The sequence below is a fragment of the Orcinus orca genome, chromosome 13 (genome assembly GCF_937001465.1).
Source record: "Orcinus orca chromosome 13, mOrcOrc1.1, whole genome shotgun sequence".
Lineage (NCBI taxonomy): Eukaryota > Metazoa > Chordata > Mammalia > Artiodactyla > Delphinidae > Orcinus > Orcinus orca.
This window is the reverse complement of record NC_064571.1, coordinates 1,760,203-1,775,013: the sequence shown is the minus strand read 5'-3', so window position 1 is coordinate 1,775,013 and position 14,811 is coordinate 1,760,203. Positions and strand designations below refer to the sequence as shown.

The window sequence follows — 14,811 nt, the reverse complement described above, 5'->3', positions numbered from 1 at the left end:
ACCACCTCTGCTGGCTTTTCTTCTCCTGGGGCCCAGCGTGGCCGCCAAGGCCTCCGAATGTCTCCTCCGGGTTTGCCAGTGCCCTGCTGGGCTCCTTCAAACAGGCTTCGTAGATGAGAGCAATCCCGCACCCCTTCGTGCCCGCATCGCGTTACAGCAGACAAGGGCCACGCTGCTCTTCTAATCCTTTTTCCTCCGCCCTCCTGTGTACCAGTAAGGCAGCCGGGGCAGGAGACGATGTATTTTCAAAGTCATTGACTTTTCTGTCCCTTTGACTTTTGTGATCATTTCACACCTAGTGTCTCATTTTCCAAGTCTGCTTCTCCGGCACGACACCGTGTAGTTAGGACGGGAGCTGGGAGTGGAGTTTATGGAAGCCAGTCCCCTGTGCTGGCTTTTTCTCTGTGCACAGCAGACCTCCTCCTTCCACTGGGCTGTGACAAACAGAGACTGGCTTCTGACCGCAAGATAGAAATTGCCCTTGACACGTGCTGCTCAGATACTGTCAGTGTCCCGGGGATTTAGAGAACTCTGCTCCATAAATTTCAAAGCACAATTTCTCAAAATATTCAAAGTATAATGAGCCTCCCAGAGCTGAGCCCTTGGAGTCCGTGGGGTATCTGAGAAGCAGAGCAGTGCCTCAGGGAGAGGCTGCTTTAAGAAGCCCGTCCACAAGGACCTACTGGAGAGCACAGGGAGTACTAATCAAAAATCTGTAATGACCTATATGGGAAAAGAATCCGGACGAGAATGGGTAGACGTACATTTATAACCGAGTCTCCTTGCTGTACACCGGAAACTAACACAGCATTGCAAATCCACTATACTCTAACATAAAATAAAAATAAAATAAAATAATTTTAAAAAACCTGACATAAGGGTTCCAAGCAGGGGCTTTGAGTCAGACGGGGACTGCAAGCCGGGCTCTGCCTTTTCCTGGCTGTGGGATTGCAGGCTGATGGATAACCTCGCTGACCCCAGCTTTCCTGCAGCTAACATCATACCTACCTTAGAAGGTGGTTTGTGAGGACTGCCTGCCGGCCATCTGCCACAGGGCTCGCCTAACTGGTCTCATATACTGTGTTTACAATCGGGGCTCCGCAGATCCTCTCTGTAAAGGACCAGTTAATAAATACTTAGGCTTGGCGGCTACACGGCCTCTGTTGCAACTGCCCGACTCTGTATAGCGCAGCCGTGGCCAGGATGTCAACACGCGAGCATGGCTGCGGCCCAATAAAACTTTATTGACAGAAGAAAGCTGTGGCCACAGTTTGCCAACCCCCGCTCAGATGAGGGGTCAGCGGAGGTTTGCTGCCGGAGGGCCTTTCTGCTGGATTCTGTGCACCTGGGGTTTCGTGAGCACAGCACGGAGCGCCCAGGGCCATCACCCCGATGCGTCGCCAGCCTGAGGCAGAGGTACTCAGCCCCCCTGCTCCTCTGTTTGCTGCCGCATCTCCTGTGCACACACCTCGATCCCGGGCTGCCGCATCCCAGCATCCTTCCAGGGGCCCCATCTTCGGTGCTTGTGAATCCGGCCTGCATCTTAATTACCTGGAAGCAGGCATCTTGCGGGGAAAGAAAAATGATGGCAAGCCAAGGTGTGGGTGTCCCCTCTGAGCCAGCACGTCCTGCAGAGGGGGTTTGGGGCCCCCGGCTCCCCAGCTGCTCACATCCTTCCTCACACAGAACCCTGGACGCTCCCCTTCAAGGATTCCTCACATTCTAACCGGAAACAACAAGCCTCTGGGAATTCCCTTCTAGGAGCCTAATTAACTGATTTCCCTTCACGTGGCAAGTGTGAAAATACCAGGGCTAATGTGACATGGTAGTGGGTGAGTCTTCCCTCTAATAACTTACTTATATTCTCTAAGCCTAAGAGCTCTGCCTCGCTGGCAGCACCCCTCAAGGCGATAAGTTACTCAGAAGCTGGCCGACTAAGTCAGCATCAGGACCTGCTAGCCTAACTTTGCCTTTTCTGCTGGATTTCACTGTGGCCTTTCTCCTGGTCTGGTAGTGAACCCTTGGGTGAGGAACACTGACCCAACCTCTGTTTCAGGCCGGGCTGTGTCCACACTCAGTGTTTGAAGGCCTGCTGGTGGTGGTATTTTTTTTTTTTGCGGTACGCGGGCCTCTCACTGTTGTGGCCTCTCCCGTTGTGGAGCACAAGCTCCGGACGCGCAGGCTCAGCAGCCATGGCTCACGGGCCCAGCTGCTCCGCGGCATGTGGGATCTTCCCGGACCGGGGCACGAACCCGTGTCCCCTGCGTCGGCAGGCAGACTCTCAACCACTGCGCCACCAGGGAAGTCCTGGTGTTACTCTTTTTTACAGTCTTCCAATTAGGTCTCAACTTTGTGCCATTTTTTTTCTAGGGGTGGCTCATTATTTTGTGCAACTTCTACAAATTAAAACAGAAACTTCTAGACAAATGAAAACGTTTTATTTACAAGAAAAAAGTCTGTACACTGTGTACACGTAAAAATATACAAAACCAAACTAGAAAATATCCAAGTGTTAAAATGTGTACAAACACTTTTAAAAGGTGACTCCTGGAAAACCTCAAGCCTTAATTCGTTTGAAGAGTACACATCTCAATTTTAAAAATTATACAAAAAAATTCCCTAAGCTGTTAAAAAAGTTCACTGGTTTCCACCGGAAAAGCTTCATAAGGATTTTATCTAGAGTAAAACAGGCTGTGTGGTATCATGAATGTTAGGTTTTAACAGTTCCGATGCAGTTAATTTGTGTGAAACCTACCAAGTAAGAAGACTATTTTCCATAGAACCAAATAAGTGTTTCTTCCCCTAATCTTGCAAAAGCCATGAACTCTACATCAATTACCCATCAAAGGTCAGAGTTCAACTAGACTTCTGGCAATGATACAACCTTCAGGTCATAGTTCTACCCTCAGCACCTTTTCAATATTTCTGCCAGACCTTTAAATGTAGCCGGAATGTGTGAAATACAGTGCGTGGGAAGACTGGATTTCTGTTTGACAGAAGGACATGTAACATTTGCTTACTTCCCTTAAAAAAATTGGTGTTTGCATAATTAAAACAAAATTTATTGTAAACGTTTCAGAAATAAAGTTTGATGAAAAAAGACAATATAAAAGCAACCATGTGTGTAGATATGTATATATACAATTATATAACTATATCTACATGCACACTTTTTATAACGAGTAAGAACTCTAGCAACGTCTTTAATTCTTTAAATTCCATTAGCCCAAAGCCTGTAGAGAAATTTGGTGGATTTCCTCTTACTAAAAAGTCTTCACTCACTTAATAAAGCAAGAATCAGAACTTACAGTTTATTTCCTTGAAAGATAAATACCTTTCATTTACCAATTGTGTAAAATAATGCCCGAGAGATAGAAACATGCAGAATAATTTCACAAAGGAGATATCTGGAGTACAAAGCACGAGCCTGGACTCAGGTACACTTTCCCTAAGCACTGAATTCCTACACTCAGCTGCCCTCGTCAGCTGTGGAACCACTGGGCAAGAGTCCTAAAGGATCAGAAAGTGAGAAGTCGACACAGACAACCTGAGTGAATGTATTCAGACCCCATCTGGCCTGTGCATTCAGTCACGTGTTCCTCGATAGTCACCCCACCTCCCAGCTCCGTTTCTTCCCACAGCTAAGCAGCAATGAGACCAGGTCACTTTGGCTACCGGTCTCAGCCACGCACGGTGCCTTGATCTCTTAAGAGAAAGGCTGGAGAGAGAGTGCTTTCATTATGTCATTTGTGCACACGAAATCCCTCCATCACCTACCATTACTCACGTGAGCCCGATCCCACTTCCGCAGCCAGATGGGACCTAATTAATTCAGTGATTGTAAGTGGTCCTGCCCGGAAGGGTCAGCCCACAACAGCAGGTATTAATCTGTTCCACCAGAATGAACCGGCTCATGATCATGTAACAGAGTAACCCGGGGCGGCTTTAAACCCTTGACTTCATTTCCCGATTTGGAAAAGGCTAACGCTCGTTTCAGCATTGCCTTGTGCAGATGCTACGGCTACCATGACAGAGGATTACTGGGGAGCCCAGGGGGGATTGAAGGTCGGGCTGCCGGCCGAGGGCGAGGGACACGTGGGGAGGAGGGGACCGAGGTTCCTTGAGCCCTGCGTCCCGCAGACGAGGGTAGACCCCGGGACGGACCAAAAGGTGAGCCTAAGCCCCGCGCGGGCTCTGAGGGGAGAGGATGCTTCCTTGCAACTCCTACCCGCCAACCCGCGGGCCCTGTGCCCTGTAAGGTGACACACAGGACCAGCACGGGTGTCCCTGGGGACAGTGAGGGCGCCACATCTGTTAGACCTTCCGCTTGTACCTGGGCAAGGGCTGGGGAAGGGCCTGGATGCAGGCGAGTTGTTATTCTTGGTCCATGTTTGTTTCATTGTGGCAGTAGCAGCAACAGAAGATCGAGTGAAGTTGCCTCGAGATGTGAAGCAACGTGACCTCCTTCAGTCCTGAGAGTGAAGGCCACCTAACGGCTTGGGCTTATCAAACATCCCTCCTCAGCAGAGGGTGAAGGGCCTTGGAAGAGGCGAAGCCTGGAAGAAACGCAGCCGGGCGCCGTTCCCTGTAACTGGTCCGCGGAAAGCCGGGCGTTTATTGCCGTTCGTGGCATTTGAGGGCTTCGTCAATGTCTGGGAAAACACTGCCTCTTAGGGCCGATTTCATTCATTCTAGAAGCAGCCGGCACATCAACTAAAACCTCCTAACACTTTTAAGGAGTTAAACAATTTAAACTTTTAAATAGGAGAATGCCCAGCCCGCGTTGTATTAATACGTGTACCCCATTTTCTCAATGTTTAGCAGACCTTGGTTCCCAAGGGTCTTTAAGGCCATAATAAATCCAAAACTTTTAATAAAATTTTCTTTACTCTCTTCAACCTTGTAACCTTGGTGACACTGAAAGTATGTTTTAAAAGTACATGTGTCACAAAGGGTATCAATACTTAAAGATCTTTGCAGTGTTTTCTGGGGCTTTTGAACTTGAATATTTACATTGACCCCCCCATAAATTTTCTTCTACCCATGATCTCATGCCATCAGAGGGGGCTGCCCTGGACATAAGGAGGCCAGTAGGGAAATCCAGTAGGAAGATTATTACAGAACCTTCAGCGTCATGGGCCTCTGAAGGCAGAGCCTGGAGGGTCTGGGGGGGAACAAGGGTGGCTGGACTGCTCACCCCGTATCAGCCACTTCCCAGTGCCCAGAGTCACTGAAATGTTACTCACCGGACACTGGACAGGAGCACGCTCTTTCAGGAAACCAGGAAGAAAAGTGGCCTGGCCACATCTCAGACGTAAGCCAACGTGCTGAACAGAATTACCATCCCTCCTCACAGATCCAGAAGCAAAGCTCGCAAAGTGGGCTTTGGTGGATATAGTCAGGATTGAAGTTTTTCAGTGACACCCTCCTTCACTGTAACAATAAGCTGTAGGAGATGCTTGGGACCCAACCCGATTTCTGCTGAGTCGACCAGCCAAACACAGCGTCTGGTTTCTGTCAGCCACTGTTGCTCAGGAAAAAACCCATCCTGGAACAGAAAACCCTGCGCAGTAAACTCTCCTGACGTTCACACAACTGCGAAAGACGACAGATTTAATTAAGCTGCTCTCGTCATGGCCAAGAAGTCTGAACTGTACCACTCAGATAGGTTTTAGTTATAGATTGAAATCGCATGTTTAACTAAAAGGTATTCCAAAGTGTTTCTGTTTCACTACATTTACAGCCAAAAAAATATATTATTTTTTGATGTATCAGTGACAAAAGTTGAGATCACAACAAAAACAACTGACCCAGCCAACACACTGGGATGACACTCCTCCCTCTCCCTGCCTCTCCCTCTGAAGCGTGTATTAATACTTATTTTCCTATTTGTTAAAGAGCGATGCTTTCACACAACTGTATTTAATTACATGGCTTTGTTATGTTGCTGACATAAAACAGGTAGGTGAAAACAAGGGTGGGATTCCTAAACATCTGTCTGTAGGAAGAATTAGTGAAAAACCGGTGTATCACCGTCAGGATCCCAATAGCTGATATTAACCTGCAAGAAAAAAGCATGAGAGAGACAGGTGTGCATCCCCAGAAGCACAGGGTGAAGCTAGAGGCTGGAAGCCACCCCCCACATCCCCCAGGGGTGTCCTAACCGTCAGCGCCTGTGGTTAGAAGGCTATGGGGAGGGCGGGCAGGTGAGGCGGCCAGAGAAGTGGCGGCCCGGGGCCGTCCTGCCCTGGGCTACCCTGCAGCCCCCGATTTTGCATTTACCTGCCAGGGATGTTCCTGTCCACCTGGGGGCGTTCCTAGTCGAGAAAGGAAATATTGCAGGAAAACAAAGTGCTTCCCCTGTGCTGCTCTTCCGGGTTGGCTTTTTCTTGGATTGCGCAGGAGGAAGGCTTTATGGTTTTAGAAATGTGTCTGATACACAAAGAGCAAAGCCTTCGGTGGCAGCTGGGAGCAGAGATGGGGATGCCGAGGGCTAGAAAGCCCTCAAAGGATATACCGCGGATTCTGCTGTTGGTGTAAGCATGCCTGGGCGCTAATCCAGACGTTCGTCATCAACTCTAGGCTCTTTCGTGACAAGTGCACGTACAAGTGGCACAGTTGATGGGACATGTGCTGTCCCTCAGCATGGGTGCTTCCAGGTACAAACTGTGTCATCTATCAGGTGTATCCCTGACACCTGCTGCTGAAACCAGCCCTAGTAAAGAGAAGACTAACATTTTCGAGCTATTTACCCATTTGTTATACATTTGCTTTTTTCCTAAATATTCTTTACAAAAGTTTTTTGCAACTTTCTTGAGTTTATTTCTTTGAGTTCCACTTCTATATTCAAAGCAGTCGTAAATACTCAATGGCTTAGAAAGGGAAGGACCCCCGTGGCCACCACGAAGTCACAGCTGGCGACCGAAGGCTGCGCCACCTCCAGGGCACCTTCCAGCATCTCCAGGACTCGGAGCCCGGCCAGCCCCTCAGGCTCCCGGTGGGCAGCGCACGGCCCGCAGCCCGGGCAGCACGACCTTGCCCTTGCGGTGCAGGTCGCCCTGGGCGCCCGTGTTGAGCCGCTGCACCAGCAGCTTCTCGTAGAGCAGCGGGTGGTAGGCGCCCAGCGTGCAGGCCGCGTCGTAGTAGGGCTCGTGGTAGTGGCACAGGTCCGTCTGCCTCACGGACGGGATGTACTCGTACACGTGCACCTCGCCGCACAGGCTCATCATAAGCAGGATGCCTGCAGGAGAGACCGGAGCCGTGAGCAACGCAGGATCCGGATTCCGCGCTCGTGTCTTCCCTGTCTGTCTGCGCATCTCTGTGTCCTTCTGACCGTGACACTGGAATTGTCTGTTTACAGCCTGTCTTTCCCACCAGACAGCAGAGGATCTGAGGGTTAGGGCTGGGCCTCGTCCATCTTTCTGTCACTAGTGGCGAGCACAGTTATCTGGTGGAGAGTTGGGGGCCCGTGCTTGTTGAATGACTATATGACCTGCTTTCTTGCTTTTTTAAAGGTAATGAGGTGGGGGACGTCTTTGAAGGGGCGGGGGCAGAGGGGCACGGCTGGGGCAGGAGATTCCTGCTCTGTGCCCCCTTCCTTGTCGGCTTCACTTTGTGGCTCTAACTTCCAGTGAGGGGCGTGCATGCGGTTTGGGGGCTGGGGGCGTGTTAAGACGTGATGCTATGAAACATTCACTCGTCCACTTGACCGCTGGGGGCCCAGGAATGTGAGAAGAAAAGACAAAGTGATCAAACTTAAGGAAAGGACAGTCAGCGCCAGATCTGCTTCCCCAAGTCAGAATATCATGTACCACCTTCGACATGCAGGTCCAACTAATGTGCAGCAGGACTGTGATATAACAAAGAAACACATGTTATAAAAAAACAGATGCAAAAATAGTTGCTTCAACGGAAAGAGATGGAGATACAGAGTTCAAAATTAATATTAAAATTATTTTTCTCACTGGAACTGTCAATATTAAAGTTGCTTTCTTTTTTTTTAATGTTCAAGATAGCTATAAAACCATATGACCATTGAGCAGATCTCATTCTGGATCTATACTAAAGAGTTTTCTTTTCCTAGCTCCACCATCATCTTTGTTAACATTCTTTAAACTTAAAAAACATATGGACTTCCCCGGAGATCCAGTGGTTAAGACTCCATGCCTCCAATGAAAGGGGTGTGGGTTCGATCCCTGGGTGGGGAACTAAGATCCCACATGCCGCGTGGTGTGGCCAAAGAAAAAAAAAAAACCCCAAGAGGAAAAGAAAAGAAAAAAATAATGCTTAGCACTTTTATGAAAGGATATCCCTTGTTATGAAAAATACATGAAGTCACACAGCTCCTGTTACAGACAAGGCCTCTCTGCAGAGGACGATTGTATTTCTAATTAATCAACTGTGCATGCAGCATGGAAATCCCCACAACTGGAGAAAGTGCGGCACGAGGGGCCCAGGGGAGCAGTGGGAAGGGCCTGGTTTGCCTGGGGATCCAGAAAGGTCCCCAGGGAGGTGAGGCCTGAAGCCGCAGGGACCATGTTGGGCGGGGCGGGGTGGGGGGAAGAAGAGGATGGGAAGCAGAAAGGACGACAGAGGGGACCCTGGGGTCCCGCTGAGAAGACGTTAGGATGCGCCTTGCGGGCCACGAAGCTGCTGTGGCTGAGAGTAAACCACGCTCCTAACGAGAGATTCTTCAGGTCAAGGGCTAGGAAGTGACGCTGTTCCCAGCAGCTGCGTCGAAACTTCAAGCCCCTGCTCAGTCCCTCTCTTCCTCCCAGCTCTGCGGGCTCCCTTCCCCCCTCCCGCGTCCGTGGGCCCCGCCCACCGTGACCGTGATCCAGGAGAAGCCAAGAGAGAACCGAGGACCAGCGCCTGCTTCAAGTCACCGAGGGGGTGGGCACCAGTCCAGCCTCGCACAGGCGATAAGATCTCTGCCTCTTTTGTTTTTTTAAATTCTTTTTCAAATTCTTTTCCCACTTAGGTTATTACAGGATACTGAGTAGAGTTCCCTGTGCTCTACAGTCGGTCCTTATTGGTTATCTCTTTTAAATATAGCAGTGTGTACCCGTCAATCCCAAACTCCCGAACTATCCTGCCCCCTCCTTCCCCCCGGTATCCCTGCTCTGTGTACGTTTCTCTTCATCATCACAAAATCACCCGTGAGGAATTGACACAGTGGATGAGAAAGCCACGTGCCTGGAGAATTACATTCGTTTATTCCTGTGACTGTAAACCTTTGATGAGCAAGGCCGCCTCTGCCATGTGTGTCTCTGGGTGAGAGTCACAGGCCTGTGTCTGTGGAGCTGAGGACGCTTCAGTGTTTGCCCATCAGGGCTCGCGCTGGCTGGCCGCCCGCCCTCCCCTCCCTTCCCTTCCCTGGGCATGGCGTGTGGCCAGCTGTGCCCGAGGAACCACATCAAAGCATCCCAGAATTCTTCATGAAGGATTCATCCCTGAACGTCCTCCCTCCGTATATTTATTACAACGGTTTTCCTGCAGCGCAGTGAAGAGGCTTCAAGGGTATCTTTTTTTTTTTCTTTTTAAAATATATTTATTTATTTATTTTTGGCTGCGTTGGGTCTTCATTGCTGTGCACAGGCTTTCTCTAGTTGCGAAGAGTGGGGGCTACTCTTTGTTGCAGTGCACAGGCTCTAGGTGCGCCGGCTTCAGTAGTTGTGGCACGTGGGCTCAGCAGCTGTGGTTCGCGGGCTTAGTTGCTCCGTGGCATGTGGGATCTTCCCGGACAAGGGCTCGAACCCGTGTCCCCTGCATTGGCAGGCAGATTCTTAACCACTGCGCCACCAGGGAAGTCCCCTTCAAGGGTGTCTTTTGCACAAAAGCTTCTGATAAATGAGCGTGGAACTGTGTCTGGAAACCACACTCCCGTTACTGTCAGCCCAGAACACAGCCTCATCCACGGGGGCTGCGACGTGCGTGCACTAGCCGTCGCCTTTGCAACTCTGGTCTCCAAGTGGGAGAAGCCACTGTCATTCCTGAGAGACGTTGTTATCCTTCCTCAAAAGCAGTTCTCAGCCTTCAGCGTGAAAGGACGACCTGGCAGCTTGTTAAAATGCAGATTCCCGGGCTTGTCCCCGTCCCTAGACACCTGGGTTCCCTGGTGTATGTTGGGGTCCAGGAAATGGATTTTTTTTGGCCATGCCACGTGGCATGTGGGATCTTAGTTCCCCTGACCAGACCAGGGATCGAACCCATGCCCCCTGCATTGCAAGGGCGGAGTCTTAACCACTGGACCACCAGGGAACTCCCAAGGAAACGGAATTTTTTTTTGTGGTACGCAGGCCTCTCACTGTTGTGGCCTCTCCCATTGCGGAGCACAGGCTCTGGACGCGCAGGCTTAGCGGCCATGGCTCACGGGCCCAGCCGCTCCGTGGCACGTCGGATCTTCCCGGACCAGGGCACGAACTGTGCCACCAGGGAAGCCCCGGAAACGGAATTTTTAACAAGCATTCCTAAGCAACCTGTGGTGAAGGGCCATTAAAAAAATTCCCATCCATCACAGACCAATACTTCTGTAAAATACGCGAACAATGAACTACGAGAAGAATGATCACATATTAGGTTGCCATGCTATGTCAAATTGCTATAAAACCTTCCAAATACTTTGTTTCTACAGTGATCTAGTCGTAGACTAATAACAAACGTTCCTGGACCAGTGCTGGTCTGCTTACCATGCTTGGAGGACCGGGATGGTCTCACACACGTATTTGAAAAACTCTGCTGTAAGGATCCCGGAAGTGTCTCCTTAGTAGCTGACCATTCTGCATGTTAGACAACTAACCTGGAGATGAACTGCTACTCCCACCCAAGTAAGAAGAAGTCTGAGTAAGTTCTCTAGGTGTCCTTGCCATCTACTTGGCCTCAAAGGTCTACTAAGTGCTCGAATCTGGTTACTGTTTTCTGGAAAGTTTTCCAGAGACAACGTTTCCTCTTACTGCTAGTGAACTACTATCAATACATTTTAAATCACGTATTTATTAAATAGACAATATAGATTTCGTCCTATGACTGGGCAAAAAGTTATGGTTTCACTGTGAGTAAATAGGTATATGTTTGCATTTTCGTATATACTTTATATTTTAAAGTGACTACTAGAGCTTCAGAAATACTGACATTTGCTAGGTAGTTCACAGCCGTCCAAACTGAAGGCCGACAGAGGTTCAGGAAGTGTCTATTTTGAGTCATCTGTGTGCATCCTCCTGGCTTTTGCATCTCATTTTGTGCTTCCATATGAACTTGTGGGCTCCTATAACCATTAGCCTTGGTCCAGAGCATCCTAAAATTTAAGTTAGAGCCGAGTCTGCTCTAAGTGATCAAGTGACGGCCAGCTGTAGTACTGACAGCAGAATCGGTGTGGCAGCACCTTCAAAGGGAAGGGAAATCAGTTTATAACTCATTGGTACATGTGAAAGGGGGACAAGGTTTATGGACGCAAAGGTGGAGGATATTTTCTCTTATTTACATTTCTGTAGACGGCGTGGTCATTGCATTTGGCACACGCGTGCTCTGCTTATTAATTTATTAAGGCCAACATCACACATAAACTTGAGTTTAGGTTCAGACTCTGCCATATAATAAATACTGAAAATCATTATTAAATGTGGTTATATCTGCACATCACTTTTCCTAGGAGTTAAGAGTACTTAGTCACACACAGAATCCTGAAGATGAAACTTCTTCATGTATTGCAAAGGGGGCCTAGGCAGACCTCAGTGTCAGGAGGGGTGTAACAGTCCTGGCACAGCTCGGGGCATGTGTGTGGGGAGGAGAGACTGTGGGACCTATAGGGTTGGGACCAGACTGGGAGAGACCAGAGCTGTCAAGCACGGTTAGAAGCCTCTTCAGTTAAACTCACACGTGTATTCAACTGGGCACAGTGCTGAAAACTGGGAATTTGGAGAAAGTTTCTTTAAGGAAAAAAATACGTAAATCCAACTAAAGAATGAAACTTTAAGTTTCACAGTAGGTGGCAAGCTCATAGCCTACAGTTCTTAGGACAACTTGAAGAAAGCGTCTTAACTACCGTACTGAGAACAACGTCTGATGTGCTGTGATGTTGGGCCTGTCATCCACAAGTGACGTCAACACGAACACGTGGTCCTCAGATGTTCTCTGAGGTACACTGACAAGGTACCGTGCTGGGAGGCCCCAGCTCACCTCTGGGTTTGATGATTCGCTAGGAGGCCCCACCAGACGCAGCACACAGCCGCTGATTTCTTCCAGGCCTGCTGTGCCGGGCGCACACCAGCATTCCAGACTCCGGAAGGAGGCAGGTGCTGGGCGTGGACCCACTGCCGCATAAGCATCTGGGCACACTGACCCACCCTGGCACTTAAGGGGGCCTCCCCAAACCCAGGCTCCCAGATGCCAGCCAAGGGCCAACCCTGCAACCCTGCAGGCAGTCAGGCCTGCGACGGTGGCTCTTTTCTGCACAGATGCCGTTTATACCTGGAAATTCACAGTATCACGTTAGCTCCTAATCATTTCCCCATGCCAAACCGACACGGGGAATTCACAGCTGGTTATGCTAAAAATGTTTTTTTGTGTGTTTTTCATTTCCTTTCTTAGGACTGCTCAGGATTACCCAAAAAGCGAAATGAATACAGACCATCTAAGGCTGTGCTATTCAGTAAAGAATGTTTTTAAACCACCACTTAAGGAACTTTTATGTTACATAATTTTGTTTATGGACTACCAAAAAGTAACTGCTTTCATCACTAATAAAATTTTACTGCTTTCAATGCGGAGCCGGACTTTTTGATGGGCGGATCAATACTGAGACACTTTCTAATGTATTTTTCGAAGCCAATCAAAATGGGTGTGCAGCCAGTGCTTAAAAATCTTTGAACATAATTCATAATTCAATTAATGTTAAGTTTTTACAAATGAGGGATTCATTTGAAGAAAAAAAAGTGCAAATTTTCCTGGGCAATTATGACTCAAGAGGCATTCATTTGCCAAATTATGGGTTTTAAAATATTGTATAATTCAATATAATTATCAAACCAATTAAAAAGCATTTCCACTGGTCTTAATAAAATGTCACATGCTATGACTCAGCATAACAAGCAGTATGTACACTCGTTTATTTGTCCAAAACCTGGATAAAAAGCAAACTTCCACCCATGTTCAGATGATCACAGATCCTGAATGAATGAGGTTCCCTCTAAAACTCTACTGTGCACATATAGAGATGCCTTTGATATGTGTCAGAGTCCAGCAGAGTTTAATCATTGAGCCTTTACCTTAATTGTGCTCAAACGAAAATTGTCTTACTTTGCACCTGGCAAAATATTTAAAGTAACAACACCCCAAATCGTTCACAGTAAGAGAATTTTTTCCTTGATGAACGGATCCTTTTAACGTGGAGCAAAATAAGCTATGGATATAAACAGAACCTAATGCAAGTGACGGGAAAAATACTGGCTTTCATCCATTCCAGGTAACACTTGAACATAATCACATGTGAGGTAAACTAGAAATTTCTGAGACTGTCCAATAAAACACTGCAAAATATGTTTCTGAATGAGGGGTGAGGGTGAAAGGTTAAGCGTATCGAATATGCTGATCTAATGGAAATCTAGCAGGTATTCTGTGGTTTCCCCATAAATTCATCATAAGATGGAAAATTATGAGAACTATATTTAAGATTATTGAAGGAGCACAAATGACATTTTAAGTGATAATTCCAGAAAATATCTGTAATTAAAAGATGGTTTGGAAATTTGCATTTCATGAAATAAAATAATTTAAGAAGCATCTACTATATTAAGTAAAATCATATAATGTGTAAATAATACTTGAAAGCCAAGCTTTTAGCTCATTTATATTGTATTATTCGATCAGGATTCACTATTTAATGTGAATAGTGAATTTAAATGTAAAGTGTAAAAAATGTAACTAATAAACTTCCTGATCACCGTAATGTGATCGATTTGACACACTCACAAATATGGATGTTAAGTGGCTTATTAGTTTGGGTTAACGTGTTACTCTTTTGTGTTAACATCTGAGTTTGGATGATATATCGGAAAATTAGAACCCCAAACTCAAAATAAAATGGAAAGGAAAGGAAGTTATGACTGGTTTTTAAGCATATTATTCTTGTGCATGTATTAACTAGGCTGAAATTACAGCGTTTGCATCGGTGAATTCTAGAAACACCACTTATGATATAATCAGTAGAGGCAGGACGAGGCGTTGGTGGTTTGTACAATAAAGGCCTTGTCACCTGTAGGCTAGAGGAGTGCCTTCTCTATGCTGCTGGTCGGGCCGGTGCACCAGGCCCGTCTGCCTGAAGACGCTCAGCCCCGAGCCCCAGGGGGTGAAGCTGGGCCTCCTGCTTGGCTGGAGGCCCCACCACCTCAGGTGGCAAAACCATCCGGCCAGGCTGCAGGACCCCAGACGAGCTCACGGACCTTCTAGGACAACATCCGTCTGGATGAGAGCTACACCGCAACAATGGGATTCCAAGGAAACGATTCCCTGTCCTCAGGCAGGCCACGGTGCGGTAAAACCCACCTCCTAGTACCAAAGAACGAGAGAAGACCTCCAGTATCCAACTGGGGATGAAAGAGAAATGTCCCTCATGTGTGAACAAGCAGCTCCCAGCGGGCTAAGGGTGAGGGTCCTAACAACGTGAAGGAGTTGCTCCAGAGAAACTGGTCCCACGGAGCATCTAAATCGCCTGGATCCGCGCTACTTCCTTCTAATTTAAAAAATACACGTGCAGTGCCAGAGGGGTAAGAATCCCTTCACTGCTGCTCTGGAGAAGCGGATGGTTCACGGCATACG

At 47.9% G+C, this 14,811-nt stretch overlaps 1 protein-coding gene across 1 annotated transcript in view; it reads right to left on the bottom strand.

Annotated features, from left to right (window-relative positions):
• Positions 1 to 2,416: 2,416 nt before the first annotated feature.
• Positions 2,417 to 14,811, bottom strand: part of ST6GAL2 (ST6 beta-galactoside alpha-2,6-sialyltransferase 2) — a 63,772-nt gene continuing 51,377 nt past the window's right edge. The window contains exon 6 of the mRNA XM_004277720.3: positions 2,417 to 7,240. Coding sequence (XP_004277768.1) covers positions 6,987 to 7,240 — 254 coding nt within the window. The 3' untranslated portion in view covers positions 2,417 to 6,986. The remainder of the gene's footprint in view (positions 7,241 to 14,811) is intronic.